Source organism: Panthera leo, chromosome D2 (assembly GCF_018350215.1).
Source record: "Panthera leo isolate Ple1 chromosome D2, P.leo_Ple1_pat1.1, whole genome shotgun sequence".
Lineage (NCBI taxonomy): Eukaryota > Metazoa > Chordata > Mammalia > Carnivora > Felidae > Panthera > Panthera leo.
In genome coordinates, this window is record NC_056689.1 from 47,188,569 (window position 1) to 47,209,450 (window position 20,882).

Genomic DNA, 20,882 nt, shown 5'->3' on the forward strand with positions numbered 1-20,882 from the left:
CAAGAATTACTTAGGCCTCAAATAAGTCAGTGGGAAAGAAACTGAAGAAAAGAGAGGTCCAGCAAAAAATTAAAACAGACAGCACTTGAAAACCAAGAGACTAGCTACGTAAGTATAATGTATCGTGAATACAAATGAGAAACAAAGTTTGAGATCAGCTAAACTTAATTTTTACTGGAACAAGGTACATAACTAAAATAAAAAGGAAGTTCTATATAATTTATGTATAACTTGGTAATGATAAATGAAATACATTCAATGTGCATACTATTATTCATTCTTTGAATAAAAGGCCAACATTTATTACTTGAAAGGTATGCATAGAATTAAATACGTTATACTAAACTCAATATGCCCCTGAAGGCAGGGGTCTTTTAAAAAAATCAAACTTTCCACTACTTAAAAAAGTTCTTAATAGAAGGCTTTCTATTACAGGTGAGAAACCTGTTCCAGAACATGAACACAAGCATATGAGTGCTTATTTTTAGCCATTTTCCAACTCACTTCACTTTAAAGCTACTTGTTCAGATTATTCAGTTTCTGAATTATAACTTGATGAAAAGAGAGAAATGATAACAATCCTTAGAGAGGTCTTGTTGTTGCCATTCAGCATAATGTAACTTATATGCTACACAAGGAACTTTTTAAATTGCAATACAGTATTCTCCAATCTCCTGGGGATACATAGCATGGGTAGGGAGAATAATTAATAGAAGTCTTTATGGTATTCTTTTAATCTACTGAGGTTTCACATTTCACCTATAATATATTCTGGAAAAGTGGGAAGAATCTCACCCTTGAATGTTGTTAAATAATTCCTTGCTGAATTGTATTGTGATGAAAGGTCAGCATTCCCACAGCGCTAACTAGCAGTAGCTTTGTTTATTTCATGTGTATTAAGACTCTCTCAGTCAATCTATTACTTTAATGCAGAAAAGAACATCATCAAAATGGAAATGTGGGGGAAAAGTAACATTCATTTGAAGTAAATTTTAAGCCTATTTCAAAATTATTATTTAACAAAAAAAGTAATGATTAAATACAAATTAAAAAAAATTTTTTTAACTACCAGACAAATATTACTCCAGTTATCCTAAGTATTTCTATTTATAATCTCAAAAAAATCACTGGGAGATGGTGATTTAAAACAAAACATGGTTTGCCCCTTTGAAGATTTTAATTATAAATGTATCTTTTAAAAGGCCATTCTAAAAAGAATCTCAGTTTCATTAAGCACTTAGAGTATAAATATATAATAACTAGGCAAATGCAAATCAGTCTAGTAATTTTACAGTATACATTAAGTTATTCAAATAAGTTAGTCCACTCTCTGGAACCTGATTTAGAGTCTGACCCAATATAAGCACCAAATAAGGATCTAAGAAGAAAAATCAGCAATTCCCAGTAGAAGTGAAATGATGTATAAGCATCTTTCAAAGAAAACTGACATTGTGATGCCTGACATTGGGATACTGACATTGGGATAAGAACACAAATCACCAACATTTTGCCTCAGATTACTGATTTTTGAAAAAAGATCACTATCACTACAAAGCAAAAGGAAAACATGTGTTAAGTGTTACAACAATTTAAAGCTAGATACACAGGGTGTTTTCTTTGCTAACTCCTTTTTCCAAAAATATATGTTTTTAAAGTGAAGGCAATGACACAGATAAATAACAAAGACTGAGAGATGGACAAAATAACCTGCTCTGAAACGGGGAAGAGACAGCAAGCATAGCTGGCTCACGTACCTAAAACTGTTACATATGGGAGAGACGACTTTCTTATCAATCAATTTTAGATGTCTGTGTCCTAAGACCTAAACAAGGTTGGTGGCAGAAAAACATTTCAAGCTGGTCATCATTTGGGGGCAGAGCAACAGCCTTTAAAGAAAAAGAACAAAACTGCCTAGTGATGGCTTGTCAAGACCATACCCTGGGAACTTCCTCCACTGTCAATCTACAGTCAATGTCTGAACTAAGAGGCCTGATGTTGTCCAGATCTTAAGATTTTCTGTCAAAGGCTTTTTAAAGAGGCACACGTGAGAAACAGTACACTGGCAAATAACAGCTTTACCAAGGCTGTCAAGATGATCTGTTTGGTGTTTTTCTCCATTCTGCTATCATGCTTCTTTGCATTAAATCAGTTTAGGAGATGAACAAATAGGTTTTCAAGTTTTCTTTGCTGTCACTCGATAAGAGAGAGTCCCAAACACACACACATTGTGATTCACCTACCTGTAGCATGCCTTGACCATTTCCTTCTATGGTACCTTCATAAGTGACATGCAATCGAGTCAGGGGTTTGTCACATCTATAATTTAAAAAGATAATCCTTTACTTTTAATGGCAAATACTTCACTACAGAAAAATGTGGAAATATAGATGAATATAAAAGACAAATTGAAACTGTTCCGAATCTTAAAAGCCAGAAACAGATGCCTGGTTAACATTTTTGATATAGACGCTCCCAAACGTGTTCTTATTCAAATATTAAATACACATATTTAAATTAAAATGGGATAATATGCTGTTCTGAAACCCATTATTTCTCCTATAAAATATCAGTTTCTTTTCTTTAAGAGTTGAAAAACTTCTCAAAATATAAAAAAAAATTTAAGATCTATGAAATGTTATTATGCTACAGTTGGCAACCCAAAGAAAAATACAGAAAAATTTAGCAATAAATCATATATGATGCTAAGATAGGGTCTATTTTCACTAGTTTGATAAACATGAGTGTGTGTGGCAGGGGTATCTTGATGAAAATACATGCCACAGAAATTCTGATCTATTGTATTTTTATATTAATAAAATTGATGGATGAACCTAGTACCTCTAAGTCACAATTATTTTCTTTCCCTTTTATAAGCCATGGTCACTGAGGTCATGCCACCCTAAAACGTGACACCATGGCCTAACAAATATTTTAAATTTGAGAAAATGGCAGAAACAGGAGGGTCACTCTGACCTCCCCTCCTCATAGTTCTTCCCTGTAATAAACCCCTCATGTGCAAGGTGCCCACCCTCTATCTGGAGGAAAGCAGTATCCTTATCTCCAAAGAAGAAGGGGTATCAAGAATCTAGCAAACAAGCCTTGCTAAGTTTCCCCCAGTTTACTACAATTACCTCATATTTCTTAATCTGTCATATTCCTTAGAGATGTTCACTCTTTATCAAACCTAGTATAAAGTATGTGGGTCTGTTTCTTTGGGCTTTCATTTCCTTAAGAAGGCTCCTGCGACATGTACAATTTATATTAAATAAATTTGTGTGCTTTTCTCCTGTTAATCTGTCTTTGTCTGTTTAATTTTCAGACCCAGTCTGGGATCCTAACTGGGTTAAGAAGAAACTTTTTCCTCCCTTACTGTGTTTACCTGTCTTACATTATATTAAACAATCAATTCCATTTTATTAATAGTATTTGATGACATTTTTTGCTAATAGACTCTCCCCATTACTTACTTAATAAAGAATATAAGTTATAAAAGAATATAACAGATGAAATCCAAATCTCTAACTTACATAAGGGTGGCATTCATGCGGGGGGAATTACATATTTTTTATAATAATTACACATTTTTAAAAACAATTTAACTGGGGGAGTGCTATTTACTTTTTGGGATTTATATTCTTCCTGATTTCAAGGAGTCCAAATACATTTCTGGGGAAGCTCCAGTCCAGAAGACTGAGAGCCTTAAACTCAGCAGGCAATTCACTACAGATTCTAAGAGCTGCATTTGCATTAACTCATTTAATCCTGATAGCAACCCCATTACCATCTCCTTTTACAGATGGGAAAACAAGACACAGAAAGCATTTAAGTAACCTGCCTAAGTCTCATAAATGAAGCAAAACAAAGATTTGAACCCAGGTAACCTAACAGTGGTCCAAACTCTTAACCAGTATGCTACACCTTTAGAAAAATTACTTTCCAAATCTCTTGTAGAAAGTAGTGACACAAGTTTGATTTTTTTTTTAACTTCCTTCGTTTGTTTTTTGATCCTATTTTCCTAGCCATTTTATGCTAAGGGAGACTATCCATGAGGATACTACTGAAAGGACAAAGAAGCACGATCCAGAAATCTCTAGTTTGTCAGCCAGGACTTCAAAACAAATCTCATCTGACATCAACTATTCTCCATGATGGAAGCTGTCAACATATAGTACAGCTCTCAATAAAATTATGAAATTGCTAGCCACTTTTTAAAAAAGCATCCTCCAACTTCCTGACAGGTGTCCCCTTTTGGCCCAAGCAAATCTTTCATACCACCGCACTAGGAATCAAAGACAGAGGACTGTAACTCTCTGTGATTAAGTAAGCCCAGCTAAGGTAGTCACTGGTGACTGCTGGGTTAACTGTAACATGGCAGAAGCTTGGAAATCAGAAAAACCTCCAACTTCCTGGCTCTCATTTAGCCCCTTGCTGTTGGGAACACCAACAATCCTCATCTCTTCTTTATCCTCCCTCTTAAAGTGAATGCATGTTTCTGGTTCTGTGGAATCTGGGAGATTGATTAGTTACATTCTCCAACTCACTTACGAAGCAGCTAAAACAAAAAGAGATCAATGAAACAAAAACGTTAGAAAAGTTATCAAGTCAAATTGTGCCTATCAAAGTTAAGGGGAGTATCTTGATCTTACTCAGGGGCAAATTTATCTCACTGACACAGCAGCCTTGCCAATTGTGGTTGGCATTTTGACCTATCCCTTCTCTCCCAGATGGTAATGTACAAATGGGTGTCCTTTCCCCTTAGTGCCAAATGAATGTCAGATGAAGAGCTGAGATCTACAGCTGAATTAAAAACAAGACCTCTGCATGATCTACAAAAACTACACCAAAGTGAGATGAACAAAACGTCTGTATTCCTGTCAGATACTAACACAAAAGCTAAGAAAAGCAATCTGTACCCTGGCCTGGGCAGATAGCAGCAAATTGTTACTTTTAGTTGTAGACACCATATTTTAAGAGAGACCAATGGCCTGGAGTAGATCAAGAACAAATATAAAGGGTTTAGAATCCATATTATATGTGAAACAGAGAAAAGAGTAAGTTTAGTGTGTTACCTATGTGCACTGTTAGAGATGGGGGTGGGTCAAGAAAGCATTATGATGTTGAACATCAACAATGGGACACACTGAGGTGAAAGAGTGAATTTCCCAACACTGAAGCTGTCTGTCATCTGTCACAGGTAGAGTTGACTGATACTTTTAGTAGACAGCTAGACCAGATGATTTCTTGGGGGTCCCTTTCATCTCTAACATGCCAAGACTCCAAAATGCTGTACATGTTCTCTTCCTTTCTGGCTCAATTTTGTTTTTGTTTTTTGTCTTCAGGTTGTTTAAACTTTTACCCACTTCCCTCTATTAATAGTCATCTCAGCCATGCAGTCAGCTCCTAATGTAAGTTTCTTTGGTTTTTTTCACCTCACAAATAAACATCTTTGATGGATAAAAAAAAAAACACCACAGGAAAGCCACTTAAGCAGATGTGTTTTATCAAGTTAACTTCCTTAAAAGTAAGTCCCTTTCGTCACTAATTCCAAAGGAAATAATTAAAAGCTATGATAAAAATTATGGGAAAATGAAAATGAGAGGCACTGGTCAACACGAATGCATATGCAAAATATGCATTTAGTATGTTTGATCATGTTCTCATGTGCAATGGAAAAGGTGATCTATTCCTCTTTAGGTGATATGGGGACCTGCTCTAGACTAGGGAAAGTATTGACTAGTTCAGGGCCCCAAGGAACTTACAAATCTGAATGAACTCAGATTGATTATTATTCTTCTCAGTTATTTGTAGGTAAATAATAAGAAAAAAAGCCCCAGTAAATTAGCAACTTCCACAAAATCTGCATGTGAATAGCCAAACTTCAAAATTCTTGTCACTGAGACAAATTCTAAGTAATTACTATTTACATTTTAGTTTAATGAAAAAATTTTCCAACATCTTGTCCTCCAGAATGAAAAGCCATAAAATACATATATACTAACCAAAAGAGGAGGTAAGACTGAACATTATATATTGGTTGTTCTAGTTAATATTAGTGTCTTCACACACAAACTCCTTAATTCTAAATAAGATTTTGTTTCAGAAAACAAAAATAAAATCAAAAACAAAAACAAAAAAATCCACTAAGGCAAACAGTAGAAGTCAAAGGCTTGCAGGCCTTGATTCAGAAAGCATGGCCTTTCTAGCAATGAGAGCTATCAATGGATCATTTATGATACAAAACTCCCCTAGCATTAGGGCAACTAAGAGGTTGGGAAACCATTTTTCCTGAGATTGTGAAATAGAATCCTTGCATGATGAAAGAGTCCTTCTAATTCTAGGATTCCCAGATTATTTTTATTACTATTACCTTTCCCACTCTGGAAAATCTTCAAGACTCTGTCTTGTAAATGTCACCAAGCCAGTAGGTTCTACAAAAGCAATAAAAGAAAAACACACCCAAAAGAAGTTTTGATTTTGAAAAGATTATATACATTCAGTAAAAGAATGGATCTAACAATGGTTGTAAAACGAATGGGAAAATACCAAGCTTACTGTTAGAATACAACAGAAGATCGATTTAAAATATTATCCTTATAGTAGGAACTCTTGCTATAAAATCCTTACTGAAAAACAAAACTACACAAACAACAGCACAACAGTTGATACTTACTGGTAAAGTTTTCTAAACTGAATATACTTGTGAAAAATCATTGGAAAAAAAAGGTGCATTAATGGGTGTAGCTTATACAATAAAGACAAAACTGAATTTTAATCTATAGACTCCTTTTCAAAGAAAGGTCTTGATCCTACACCTGAAGATTGATGAATGTATACACATTTATGCATGTTATAATAAAATAAAATGTCTGCGATTAAAAAACAAATTGTTGGCATGCCCTTTGGAGTTGACATGGTTAAATCCAGGGTTTAGATGATATGCAATCGCTTTACTTACAAGGCACCTTAACTAGAAGGAGGGATTGCTTTGTTCTAAGAGGTTAGAGAAAAGAAAGACAACATAGTTGTCAAGGAGGGATAGATAGGAGGGGGATCAAAATGCAGTACATGTTAAAGGAGTATGATCCTTTTCTGTTAAGTTTACTTTTTTTTTTTTTTAAACTAGTGGCAAAAACAACAAATAAATCAGCAGGCCAAAAGTAATTTGATTCAAATCGAAGAACAAACTAAAAAGGCCAGGCCACTTCTGTTTTCTTCTGTTAAAAAAAAAAAAAAAAAAGAAAGCAAGAAAGAAAGCAAGAAAGAAAAAAGCTCTTAAGCAAAGAGATATGTCAGGAACTATTAGTGATAATGGTGGTAGAGGCCCAATGAAAGCTTGACGATCGTTTCATTCCTCTGTATGATTCCACATTTCTCTGCTCTCAGTCACAAGCAGTAACAACTCAAAAATCATATGGAGTAGTTACTGTAGAAAACAGAATTTTGTTAATATGGGTTATAAATATTCTTAAGATTTCCTTAAGTAATTTCTCTAAGGCAAATGGATAGCATATTTAAAACTCATAAATATGAGATCAAACAATTCAAACACCAGAGAAGCAATTCTATTTATGAGAAAATAATGTCAGTATTATCATTCAGCAAATTAGCAGATAAATAAGAATATTAAATGTCCTTCACATATTAAAATCCTTCATATATTAAATGTCCTTCAGATATATTAGGAGATCCCAAGAGAAATTCATAAATGAATATTGCTGGGAAAGCCAGAAAAAAGGTAGAACATGGTTCCTTAGATATAATTAATATCAGAAATACCTTGAGAGCATTCTTTTTACCTTTCTTCCATAAAAAGGTAACTTTTATGCTAGGTTACTTTGATTAATAAAATATTTCCCTTAATAAAATCACAATATATGCTGCATATGAATCCTCAATTTTTAAATACTCCATCTATAAGATACTTTATCCAAAACTATATTGAAATTATTTTAGAAAGCCCTTGAAAATCTTTAAACCTCAAGATCTCCATTAAAATATAAAATATAGTGGCACCTGAGTGGCTCAGTCGGTTGAGCATCCGACTCTTGAGACCAGCTCAAGTTGTGACCTCGCAGTGGTGAGATCGAGCCCACATCAGGCTCTGTGCTGACTGTGGAACCTGCTTGGGATTCTGTCTTCTCTCCTTCTGCCCCTCCTGCACACACACACCCTCTCTCTCTCTCTCAAAATAAATTAAATAAATAAATAAATAAATAAATAAATAAATAAATAAAATATAGACATCTGACAACACTGAAAAGTTAGTCCTGACGGAATTACATTTTATCAATTCTAAAAGGTGCATGTTTTTCATGTACTAAACTTCTGAAACTGGGATACAGCTTTCATAATGGAACGTATCTAGCCTTTGCCACTGGTCTAGATTACAGTTGAATTTTTCCAGAGAAAATGTGCATCTGCTTCTTAGTCATCTGGGAGCAACACCAACCTGATCTAGATCTGAATTAAGTCCTCTGTTGCAGGCTTTTGTGGATCACACTGATAATATGACTTCAGACCCCAAACTTGAGACTTGTGGTTCAAATTCTCAGGGGAGATTTTTTTGTCCTTTCTCTAGCCAGTGCCAAGGTTGGCACTTGCAGTTCCTTTGTTGTCTCCTTTTTGCACAGCCAGGTACATTTCTCAACTATCCTTACACTGAAGGTACAGACCTTTGGTGTATCAGCTTTGTAAGAGAGGTCTCCTATGACTGCCCATCCTGAGTGTTTTTTCCTTCTTAGTGGTACATAACATGACACTTTTTACCATCTACGATATCCTAGATATGATGAAATACAGTACTTTAAATAGGTTTTTATAGTTTCTATTCGGTAGACTTCAGAACTTCTTTGTAAGGTAATCATTAACTTGTAAACCTCTTTTATACCACTACTTCCTCCTTAAGCCTGTAGCTTTCCATCCTAAAAACTTGTAAGATGTTTCATTACATTTCTACAAAAGACTAAATTACCATGTACAATGAAAAAGCCAGAAAATAAAATGCCTAATTATAATTTATTTTTTCAGCCTAATTCCTAATATTTATGATGGTTTATAAATTTCTAGTTGAAAAAACAAAATTTTAGCTTTTTCCCTCAAATAAATAAAATCCTAAAACTTAGGCAAGTTAGTGACTAGAGAAGACATACATAATTTGACTCCAAGGACAGAAAAGTAAACTCTGAATTACTTAGGTATAATAATGGAATTCATTCTGTTTAGCACAGTAAATTTATAATAGCAAAAATATACTCATCTTTCCAAAAAATTATTACAAATTCTAATTTGGCTTTATGTCTCACAAACACAAATGAGCCTTCATTTCCTTAATTATTTTATTCAGTATAATGAACAAAACTAAAAATAAATTAAGAAATAGATAACTCTCCAAAGAAGCATGATTTTTTTCCTTAAATACCAAAATCCTGATAACTGATTTATTTCCAAAAATCTGAACAATGTTCAATAGCAATACCTTCAAAAAGAAAAAAATGCCAAGTACACTATAATGTGAGATTACATACTAAAGGAAGAATATGAGAATATTGACCTTAAAATGATTCAGTGATGTGCTTTAAGGCAAACCAACAACTGAATGGCCAGAACTGAAACTCATTTCACTTGACCAGAGTTGACTTTCTCTATGTAACAAAAGCAAACTTTGGGATGCTCTTGTTTCTCTTATAATCAACTTTTAGAAAAGGCCACCCACTGATAATAGCTAACATTTATTATTAAGTATGTAACTTCTCATTTAATATTTACAACTACCTTATGAGGTAATTATCATTATTCTTTGATTTTAGAGGTCAGGAAGCTAAGGCTTAGAGGTGTTAAGAAACTTGTCTGGGTCACCCAGCTCCTAGGGTAAGAGTGCCAATACCAATCTATTATTAGCTGGTCGCTACCAGCACTGGTTATACATTTACCACTATTGCCTCAGGTGTCACAATTAGTATCTGGGAAAACAAGATTGTCAGGGTCCAACAGAAAAAGACAAACATGTAAACACTAAGTACAATACTGTTTTATAAGAATTCTACAGTGTGTAAAGGGGCCACAAAAGAGAGGGATGAGTAAGCAGGCAACAAATTGGCTGTCCTCTGCAAATAAACTAATTGTTAGTAGTCAATGCTTCTTTAAATAAAGAACACCTGGGGTGCCTGGGTGACTCAGTCGGTTGAGCATCTGGCTCTTGATTTCGGCTCAGGTCATGATCTCATGGCCCTGGGATTGAGCCCCTCATCATTGGGCTCTGCAATGACAGAGCAGAGTCTGCTTGGGATTCTCTCTCTCCCTCTTTCTGCCCCTTCCCCACTTGGGCGTGCAAGCATACACTCACTCGCTCTCTCTCTCAAAATAAATAAACTTGGAAGGAAGGAAGGAAGGAAGGAAGGACGGACGGACGGAAGGACGGACGGACAGAAGGAAAGAAGGAAAGGAAGGAAAGGAAGGAAAGGAAGGAAAGGAAGGAAAGGAAGGAAAGGAAAGGAAGGAAAGGAAGGAAAGGAAGGAAAGGAAGGAAGGAAGGAAGGACACTCGAAATGTATTTTTTGGTCAATATATTTTCTTTTCAAAGTACTAATTTACTGTTTTTAATTCATGAAAATTTATTAAAGTATGTTCCACTGTTCTAATTTCAGAGTATATAAAAGTCACACATATTCATAGCACACATTTAATGTACATACATAGCATACGCATAAAATCTGAATTATAATATTGAATTATTTGGTCTGGGCAGGAAGGTGTACTTTGAACACAAAATGTTTCTGACCTGTCACTCAATCTGCACTGTCCCCATCAGTGATAAAAATTATATTAAGAATGAAAGAAATTTACTTTTCTCTGTGACTCTTCTAAAATAGCAGAAGAGTGTCTTAAGTTTCTCTGGTTTCCTTGATGAACGTCCTTCAAACAACCTGAAAGAGATCAAAAATAAAGAAAATAAAAAAGGGTGGTTTAAAATGCCTTAATGAAAATATAAATATAAATAAATAAATAAATACCTTAATGACCCACAAAACTACATCTACATTGCTACTAAGTAAAGGAAGGCAATTCTGTAATGACAGAAAACTGGAAAACTGGATTAGAACAGCATCTGGAAAAGACTAAAATCAACTAGAACTAGGCTTCTTAAAAGTTGTTCAAGTCAGATGGCACTCTCTAACAACCACATTTCTCCAATCTGTCCTTCTCCAGGGAGAAGGCACCATCTGGTCCCCCAAAGTCAATTAGGCCAGTGAGTAAATGCTTATTTTCCCAATGGCAAACACTAATAATTCACAATATTGCTAGGTAGTTAAATGACTGAACAAAAATGGTACCTGAAAAAAAATCCAAAGGATTGTATTCAGGGAGGGAGGGCAGTGGGTGGTGACAGTAATGACAAGCAGGTATGACAAAGTATTTGGGGCCTGACAGTCTTTGGTAATTAAACAGATATACCCTTTGCATAGTGACCAAAACAGTGCCTACTCATCTAGTTTCCAGTAACCTGGACTTGCACTACTTAATTTAGTTTCCTTTGAAATGATGTGGCATTGTTAATGGTAACACATAATGCAATTTATCCTGAGGAAAGAAAAGCAGGGCTTTGGAAGCATATGACCTGAATAAGTAGTTCACTAAAGGATTTCAAACACAAAAGCATGCTTTTGGGCATAAGATCAAGCTTTCCAAAGGCATTTAAAAATTATAAAGCAATTCTGAGCTATAAATGATGAGTTATTATTTATCTGCCTCTAGTCATATACTCTGGCTTTACAACCAGAAACCCTTCAAGTAAAAGTTCACTTTAATAAGTGCCGAAATGGGTGAAATTTTTCATGATTAGGAAAGCAGGCTTATGTAACTATGCAGAGAGGGAAAAGTTAATTCCATGAGAAAATCCTATTGAGCAACTGAAATAAATTAGGAAAAGGGAAGGAAATGTAGATTTCAAATGATCCTGTTTTCAATGACCTGAAATTCTGTATTCAGGGTCAAATTTCTGAGAAAACAATTTATGTGAATATTTATTTCCTGAAAAGAATACTAACATCAGAAAAGTATTTTAACTAAATTTAAAAGTGAACTAATTCAAAAAATAAAGTACAATAAAATTGAGCTGATTTTTAAAAATAGTTTAAGAGAGCCTATATGATCATTTTTACTCTTTTGAAAGAACTCACTTTTCTAAAATGTTTATTACAAATACTCTTAAAATCCAGTTGCCTGCTGAAAGAAAGGATCTTTGAGAGAGCAGATTTCAGCTTGGTTTCTTATGCAATGTGTCAACCAGGATAGAGTTTATTTAAATCAAAATGATAGTCAAAATGAAGAAGCCACTTGGCAGTTTAATTAAACATCCAGTATCAAATAAATGTGATTTACTAAATGAATATCTTGGGAACCATTGCAAAATCCCTTTCTAGGTTTACTACTTAGTAGAGGGAAACAGTATGAATACAAAGGCAGCCACCATCTATTCTTAGAGATGAACTGATGCACTATGTGATTCAATTAAAGTAAAAAAGTTTCAATTCCACAGAACTATTGTGTAGTAAGGAGAAAATAGCTGTTGTCCTTAAGAAATAATTCCCCCAAACATAAAAAAGGGTCCCTTGCTTCTATTTGTGGTCAGTTGTTTATAAAATTGCATAGAAGTTCACATATTTCAAAACCACAATGACAAATTAGTAACTCTAAGAGACTCTTGGGACTATAGATTTACTACCCTAGCAATACTGACTTTCCTGGAAGATTGTATGGCAGTCATTATCACCTACTACAAATGAGCACCACTGTTTATTTTTTTTTTTAATGTTTATTTATTTTTGAGAGAGAGACAGAATACGAGCGGGGGAGGAGCAGAGAGGGAGGGAGACACAGAATCGGAAGCAGGGTCCAGGCTCCGAGCTGTCAGCACAGAGCCCGACGCGGGGCTCGAACCCACGGACTGCGAGATCATGACCTGAGCCGAAATCGGACGCTTAACCGACTGAGCCACCCAGGCGCCCCTGCTTATTATTTTTTTAATGTTTATTTATTTTGAGAGAGAGAGAGGGAGGGAGAGAGAGAGAGAGAGACATGGCACGAGCAGGGGAGAGACAGAGACACAGAATCTGCAGGAGGCTCCAGGCTTTGAGCTAAGAGAGAGAAAGAGACAGGGCACAAGCAGGGGAGAGACAGAGACACAGAATCCAAAGAAGGCTCCAGGCTTTAAGCTGTCAGCACAGAGCCTGGCATGGGGCTTGAACTCACAAACGTGAGATCATGACCTGAGCCGAAGTCGGACACTTAATCAACTAAGTCACCCAGGCGCCCCAAGCACTATTGTTTATTTTGCAGGTCCTAACCTTAAAGGTACAAAATCAAAGAGAATCTCAATGTATTCTGTTTATTTGTTGTTCCAAGCCTAATTTCAAATCACTCTGTAACCAAATATCTGGATGGAACATGAAGTGCCATGTGACGTGGAAGGAATGAGAGACAAGAAGGAGGTAGGAAGTCAGGAAAGATGAAATAGGTTTAAAACCCTTGCATGAAGTCTAAAATTCCACAACAGGGAAGTCTGAAAGAACTATGCATAGACACCCAAATAAAATGAATTATCCTGGTATGAAAGCAAGTGAAAATCACATAAAAACAAGGACAAACAACATAAGCGAAAGTCACAAGAATGAGAGACAGAAATGCACCAGAGAGAAAAGGCACCCACAGAGAGACAGAGACTCAGAGAGCATGAAGACCTTCTTATAATAACCAAGCACTTTCAGATTTTTTAACTTCTCAACACCAATTTCTTTTTTTAGGTTTCCAAGTCCTGGGTGTGTATATTTGAAGGCCTATTTTAAGCCAGGAGGCATGCATATGAACATGCACATAAACTAGACCACAATAACCCTTCTACATGTAAGGAGGACATTTTGACATTTAACTGAGTGGTAATTAGAGAGTATTTAAAAAAGCAAGCAGGGGAGCCTGGGTGGCTCAGTGGTTAAGTGTCTGACTCTTGATCTCAGCTCAGGTCTTGATCTCAGGGTTGTGAGTTCAAGCCCCATGTTGGGCTCCATGCTGGGGATGAAGCCTACTTAAAAAAAGTTAAAATAAAATAAAATAAGCATACAGAAAAAGCCAGTCAGGCAACCTCACTTTTTGTTATAAACAAAACTTTTTATTTTCAAGGAAATAAGTCAATTCAGGGTCAGATGCTTATTAACTATTGTTTTTCTTTCCATACATATAAGGAAAATCATAGTTCAATAAAATCTTTCCCCGAATAGAATATTGATAACATTACTGGAATTGGATTCTAGACACACACACGCACATACCCATGTGATTTCAAGTTAAGGATTAATCCCATTAGCACACAGTAAATCAAACCCAAAGCACTATAACTTCCACTTTAAAATGGATGCAAATAATAACCTGGAACCCAGCCACAAAGTCATTCTTGGCTTTTCTGTGAAGCACTCTGCCATATGGCCCCAGAAGCACTTTCAATCCAGGGAAAAAGGAAGATGTAAAAGCCTCCTGGGCTGACCACTGCTGCAACCCACAATTAATCTCTGACCATCAGTTTCTAAGCAATCTCAGAAGCATCAATGCTAATCACATTGGAAGCCTTTATATGAATGTTTAGGCCCTGAAAGGCAAGCAGGGGAAAAGGTCAGGGGTATTTAACATAACTAAGCAGGGCTGGAAGAACACAACAATAAATAAAAACAGGAAGACTTATTCAATTTATTGACATCAGCCTCCTACCACATACTCTTAACCATTTTTCTTATTCAATCAACTAGCTAGCCATAGCTCTTTTGAGGCTAAATACACTCACACACACACAACTCCCAACTGCCAGAAACTATAATCATAAATAGCAACTAGGCCAAAAAGAAAACACCACCACAACAAAATGCTCCATAATCAGCTTACCAAATGGCTCATCAAATTAGGTACTTGATCTTTCATAAGTCACATGAAAAAGGGGAACTTTTGGTTGTTTTCCATCTCTGGAGCATACTCAGAGCATTTTGCTCGAGAAGCGAGACATAACGAAAAGAGCATGGAGTCTGATGGAAGACAGTGTCCTGCTTGTTTTACTGACAAGTCATTTACTTTCACTGAACCTATTAGTATAGAAGATTCCCTACCTAGAAACTTCCACAGATAGAATCAAAGTAAGCTGTCAACAGACAGCATCAATGATCATGTATAGTCATCATTCCTGCTTTTTGCTAGTTTAGGTTTATTAAACACATACCATCTCAGTGAGAGCCAGGTGCTGCCAGGATTCCTTAAAACAATTGTGGTTAAGCCATACAGAGAAAGACAGATACCATATGTTTTCACTCTTATGTGAATCCTGAGAAACTTAACAGAAACCCATGGGGGAGGGGAAGGAGAAAAAAAAAAAAAGAGGTTAGAGTGGGAGAGAGCCAAAGCATAAGAGACCCTTAAAAAATGAGAACAAACTGAGGGTTGATGGGGGGTGGGAGGGAGGGGAGGGTGGGTGATGGGTATTGAGGAGGGCACCTTTTGGGATGAGCACTGGGTGTTGTATGGAAACCAATTTGACAAATTTCATATATTGAAAAAACAAAATAAATAAATAAATAAATAAATAAATAAATAAATAATAAAAAAATAAAGACTTATAAAACAATTGTGGAAACTACCACAGGCTTTACCTGCCCAACATTCTGGTGATCAAAAGAACATCTATCAGCCAGAAGACAAGAATATGCCTGGTTTCAAATCTCCAATGGATTAAACTCTCATTTTCTGAAAATACTATTGGGATACCATAAGTTTAAATCCCTCATGATCTCACTCCGGACTGATGAATAGTTTTGGTTCATTTTACAGACCAAGGATTATTTCTAAGGGTAGTTCTAGTTTCTGATTAGCTATGAGTTAAGAAGTATTAATCTGGTTCATTCAAAGGGAGGCTGGATAGCAGAATGGTTATGAGACAGCTTCTCGAAGCCAACTTTATCTTCAGTTTGAATCCCAATTGTACCAGTTAACTTGATGAAGTAATCCTACCCTCTCTAAGCCTCCATCTCCTCATGGGAAAAATGAGAAAACAATACCTAATTTATAAAACTGATGCATCAAGTGAAAAATAACAGCAAGGTGATTAACACATAGCAAGTACTTAATAAATATCAGGTATTGTTATTAAGAAATGGGGCACCTGGGTGGCTCAGTTAAGCATCCAATTCAGCTCAGGTCTTGATCTCACAGTTCAGGGGTTCGAGCCCTGGATTGGGCTCTGTGCTGACAGCATGGAGCCTGCTTCAGATTCTCTGTCTCCCTCTCTCTCTGCCCCTCCCCACTCACGCTTGCATGTGTGAACAATAAAAAAAAGAATTACTCATGCAAAAAAAAAAAAAAAAAAAAATCCAGATAGTGCTGAGTAAGCAGAGATACTTGAGATGAAATAGGGCATTACGTAATGCCCAGCAAAAAAAATCCACTCATTTACATAAAATGCTTATATTGTTCAAATCTATATTCCCTTCATTAAGAAAAACTCCTCAGCCTCTTTTTCCATCAAGCCTAACAAGTTGACACTCAGAGCCAACCAGCTCAGCCTTCAGGAAAAACATCCATGCACAATGAAAAAGATAAACACGCCTTTGCCAAGACGTTCCAGCATTCTCCTGTCAGAAGTTCAGCTGAAAAGCAATGATGCTTTAAAATCAAAACATGTATTAAAATTGATATAACTTCTGGTAATAGCGGCAGGAAATGGGATGTCACAAAAGCCAAAGCTTCCCAAGACTTCTTGACTTCTACCTGTCAGCCGTTCCAAACCTGAGGTCCACATTACTGTTGAGAAAAGAAGGCTGCTAGTGTAGCAGGTGCCCAGCCCTCAGAGGGCCCTGTGGACTTGTGCTTCTTTCACACACTGACTGTACACTGAGGGTGAAGGGGGGTTATGATACCCTATCTATGGGGTTATAGAAGGGAAGGAAGAAGCTACCCACATTAGCTGTTTGGGAAAGGCTCAAAAAATCTGTGGGCTTCCAACCTCAAAATCAAAGTACAAAAATCACCCATTCTTTTCATTAACTTTGTCTGATGATTGACTTGTAACTATTTTTCTTCTGATTATAAAAGTAATATATTCTTGTTAAAAACAATTTTAAAAATACAGTAAAGGATGAAGTAAAAGTATTAAATGTGTTTCTCTCACTACCCAACGGGAATCATACTTTAATTCATTTTCTTGTCAGTCTACTTTCCATGCTTATACATGCACTGATGTGAACATAGAGGTATGTTAACAGATACAGGTATTTTAACATAATTGAGATCATATTCTATACGTAACTTTTCATTCCTTGTGAAAGCCTACAATTGCTAATTGAAATCATGCTTAATCTTCTCTCTTTCTGTGCTTTTTCTTGTTTTACCTGATGAGGAATGTGTATTTGTAGTCATCCACAGAGAGCTTAAAGCTCTTAAAGAGGAAAGGGCTATAAACATTTAACCATGATACAGGACTAACATTATCTGTGAATAGTTTAAATACTAACTCTTTTTTTTTTTTTTTTTTTTTTTTTAAAGTAAACTCTATGCCCAACATGGGGCTCAAACTCATGACCATGAGATCAAGAGTTGCATGCTCTACCAATTAAACCAGCCAGGTGCCCCTAAATACTGAATTCTTTATGGGTGAAACTTAACATCTGAAATTTGGTTATACACACACACACACACACACACACACACACACACACACACACACATATATATATAAAGTGGGGTTGGATAGGTGAAAATGGAGCAAAATAAAAAATTCTGGTTAGTACCAAACTTGGGTAAGTAAACATGGGGTCATGATACTGTTCTCTTTATTTTTTAGCATGTTTGAAAATATCTATAACAGATCTTCAAAATAACTTTTTTGGAGAAGAGTCTCTCTGAAAGAACCTTAACTTAGGAAGAGAATGCATAGCTCTTATCTAAAAAAGAAATTTAAAAGGTATATAATTAAGTCAAAGAATCAATCTGAGAAAGCTTATAACTAAGATATCAAAGGTTTATCTGAGGGACAATCAAGAAACATGTACTAGCTGACTACTCATCCTGTGGAAACAAACTATAAGTGGCTATGGAAACACTAACTCTAAAGCATTATTAACTAGACCTACTTCTTACCAAAATCAAAAATCAGAAAAACACAAAACCACTGGATCGGCCTTCAGAATTTTGGATAGAAATTTGAATAATTTACAGCATCCCTGGTGATCCTGAAGCTAATCAAACATTTATTCCAAATAAACAGAGAGACTACTTACTGTATGGAGATTTATAAATATAACTAATACTCTTCATGGAAACAGATAATTACATTTCTACAGAATTAAATTTCCATTGTTTACTTACATACCAAATTTGTCCATTTCCTTTTCTGTATTAAAAAGGAAAATCTGCCAAGAGATGCATAGCCCTTAACTACAAGTGAGTAGAAAAAATTCTTTAACAATTTCTCAAATAAGCAAAAGAAAATTATATTTAATAAACAGGTTCTTTACACAATTGCAATTGCAGATACCAATGCTGTGTTTTCTCTCAATTCTATCCCAAATGCTAAAGAAATCAAAAGCAAAAACTTGAACTATATATGGCTTAAAAATAAAATATCTCCTAATTGCTAAAGATGAAGTTTGAAAAGTAAAAGACAATAGACTAAAAATGAAGGATCTAGTTTTAATCCTAACACTCTTCCACTAACCAATTTCTCAAACATTTCATCTATAAATTTTATTTTCATTCACTCAATGTGGATTTATTGAAGGCCTACAATGCATGAAATTTAATGAAAGATTCAGATCCCACTGAAAGGATTAAACAATCAATTATAAAGAAGTAGAGTAGGTGGTACAGCAGGAAAAGTAGAGAACACAAAAGGCACATGCCTAGTTGTACAAACCCAGAAGAACCCTGGATGCCTCTCTTCACCCACTCACAGATACAGTTTGTCACTATCACACTGACTCGTTCTTCAAATATCATCACACCTCTACCCCCACTGCTACACTATCCCAGCTATCAGCCTCTCCTTCCTAGTGCATCGCAATAGCCTCTCCATCTGGGTAAACTCACTGTACTTCGGCCCCTCTCCACTCAGTACCCACATGTAATCAGAACAAACTTCTGAAAATGTAAATCTGATCAGGTGCATCAGCTTCCCCCTCCTCCCATACCAAATCCTTTAATGACTTTTTATTACCTTAGGAGGGCCTTGCAGGCACAGTAGGATGGCCTACTGGCCCCCATCCCCTGCAGCCTGTCCTCTCTCTGTGCTGCAGCCGCACTGGTCTTCTCTCAGGCTCTGGGCATGTCATGTCCTTCTCATCACAGTGTCCCTTTGAACATGCTGTACCCCTCACCCAGAATGTAATCATCTCTCCTTTCCTCCTTGGTAAAAACTCCTACTCACCCTTTGTACTTAGTTCAAAAGTTATTTCCTCAAGAAAAAATTTTACTAAACTATATTAAACTATTATTAAAGTATATTAACCTTTGTCAAACAATATCCTTCTATAATAGAGTATCATAATGCTATGTACCTCTTTTTTATAGAATAGAGGTACCTATAGACCATCATATGAACCCAGGGGAATAACAAACCTATCCTGGCAAGATCAGAGCTATCAGAAACAGTGATACTTGAACTGATGCTCGAAGAAGGAATAAAAGCCTCGTGGAAAGACACAGAAGTCAGAAACTGGTTTGTCCTTTCTCTTGTAAGGCACTTAACACACTATGAAGAATACTGAAATTGCTTACTGTATATTTGAACTAAATGACTAAATACTATTCTCTTAAAACAAACTTAGCTAACGTACTGACTCAAAACTAGGTTAACAACATGTCCCTCACAATTGGCATTTACACAAAGAGAATATGGTATAAAATGGGTATCTCCTATTGGGATTTTAAATAAGTTTTCTTATACAAATGACATTGTTTTTCATTGTTTCCCCATTCCTTTCTAGTGTTGATAATGGAGAGTAACTATATAACAAAGATTTTCATTGAACTTTAATGATCTTGCCTACAAAATGGCAAAAATACCACTTAACTCACTGCATTATAAAGATTAAATTAGATAATTGGACATAAAATGTTTGGTCTATGGCAAATCACTGGACAAATATTAGTTCCTTCTACCCTTCTCTATTTCACTGTTTAAGAGGTGTTCTCTGAAAACATACCGATTGAAGTTAATGTCTGGGTAGCTAGAATACTCGGATTTCATCTTAGCATTTCGCCGTGGAAATGTGCAGAAGAAAGCATTAGCTAAAAGACTGGCAATCTGTTCCTGTGACATTGTGATGGAATGATTCATCTTCTGTTTCAGGAGCGGTATTGGCTGATAGAGGAAACAAAATATACAGACAAGAAGAGCCATAATTAGTTTAGCAATTTCAAAAGCAGAGGCACCAAATTGCATTTGCTAAATTAAGGCAGGAATAATTTCAGGCCACTCTTGAGTTCTTAAATCAGCAACACTGTTGAAGTCAAGGGCAGTTCATCAAGGATGATTGGAAAAGTGTACTTGTTTGACAAACTGCAGATTTCTAATCAATAATGATGATAGTGAAGAGAACACAAAACATTACTTATTAGTGGAAAACAAGATTGTTTTAGCAAGTAAGAAATAAATACACATTATCCATGTAATGAAAAATTAAAACAAAAGATGAAACGGGAAATTGCAACACCGAATGGAGCTATTATAGCATATGCTAAATTTTATTCTCACTCATATTAAATATTGCTGGACGGAGCAATTTTTCTATTGTAGTCCTAAATAAAATGATGCTAAGGAAAATAATTCAATAAATAAGTCTTTTCTTTCCAATTCTGAA

At 35.7% G+C, this 20,882-nt stretch overlaps 1 protein-coding gene across 7 annotated transcripts in view; it reads right to left on the reverse strand.

The window, feature by feature from the left end:
* PARG (poly(ADP-ribose) glycohydrolase) overlaps positions 1 to 20,882 on the reverse strand; it is a 131,511-nt gene that overhangs the window by 51,766 nt on the left and 58,863 nt on the right. For all 7 annotated transcript variants that reach the window (XR_006194404.1, XR_006194402.1, XR_006194401.1 and 4 more), the window contains 4 exons: positions 20,226 to 20,383; positions 10,843 to 10,922; positions 6,368 to 6,428; positions 2,241 to 2,316 (listed from right to left, as the gene is read on the reverse strand). Coding sequence is in view for 2 of the 7 variants with exons in the window: in XM_042908054.1 (XP_042763988.1) it covers positions 2,241 to 2,316; positions 6,368 to 6,428; positions 10,843 to 10,922; positions 20,226 to 20,383 (375 nt within the window). In the remaining 5 variants the exon portion in view is untranslated. The remainder of the gene's footprint in view (positions 1 to 2,240; positions 2,317 to 6,367; positions 6,429 to 10,842; positions 10,923 to 20,225; positions 20,384 to 20,882) is intronic.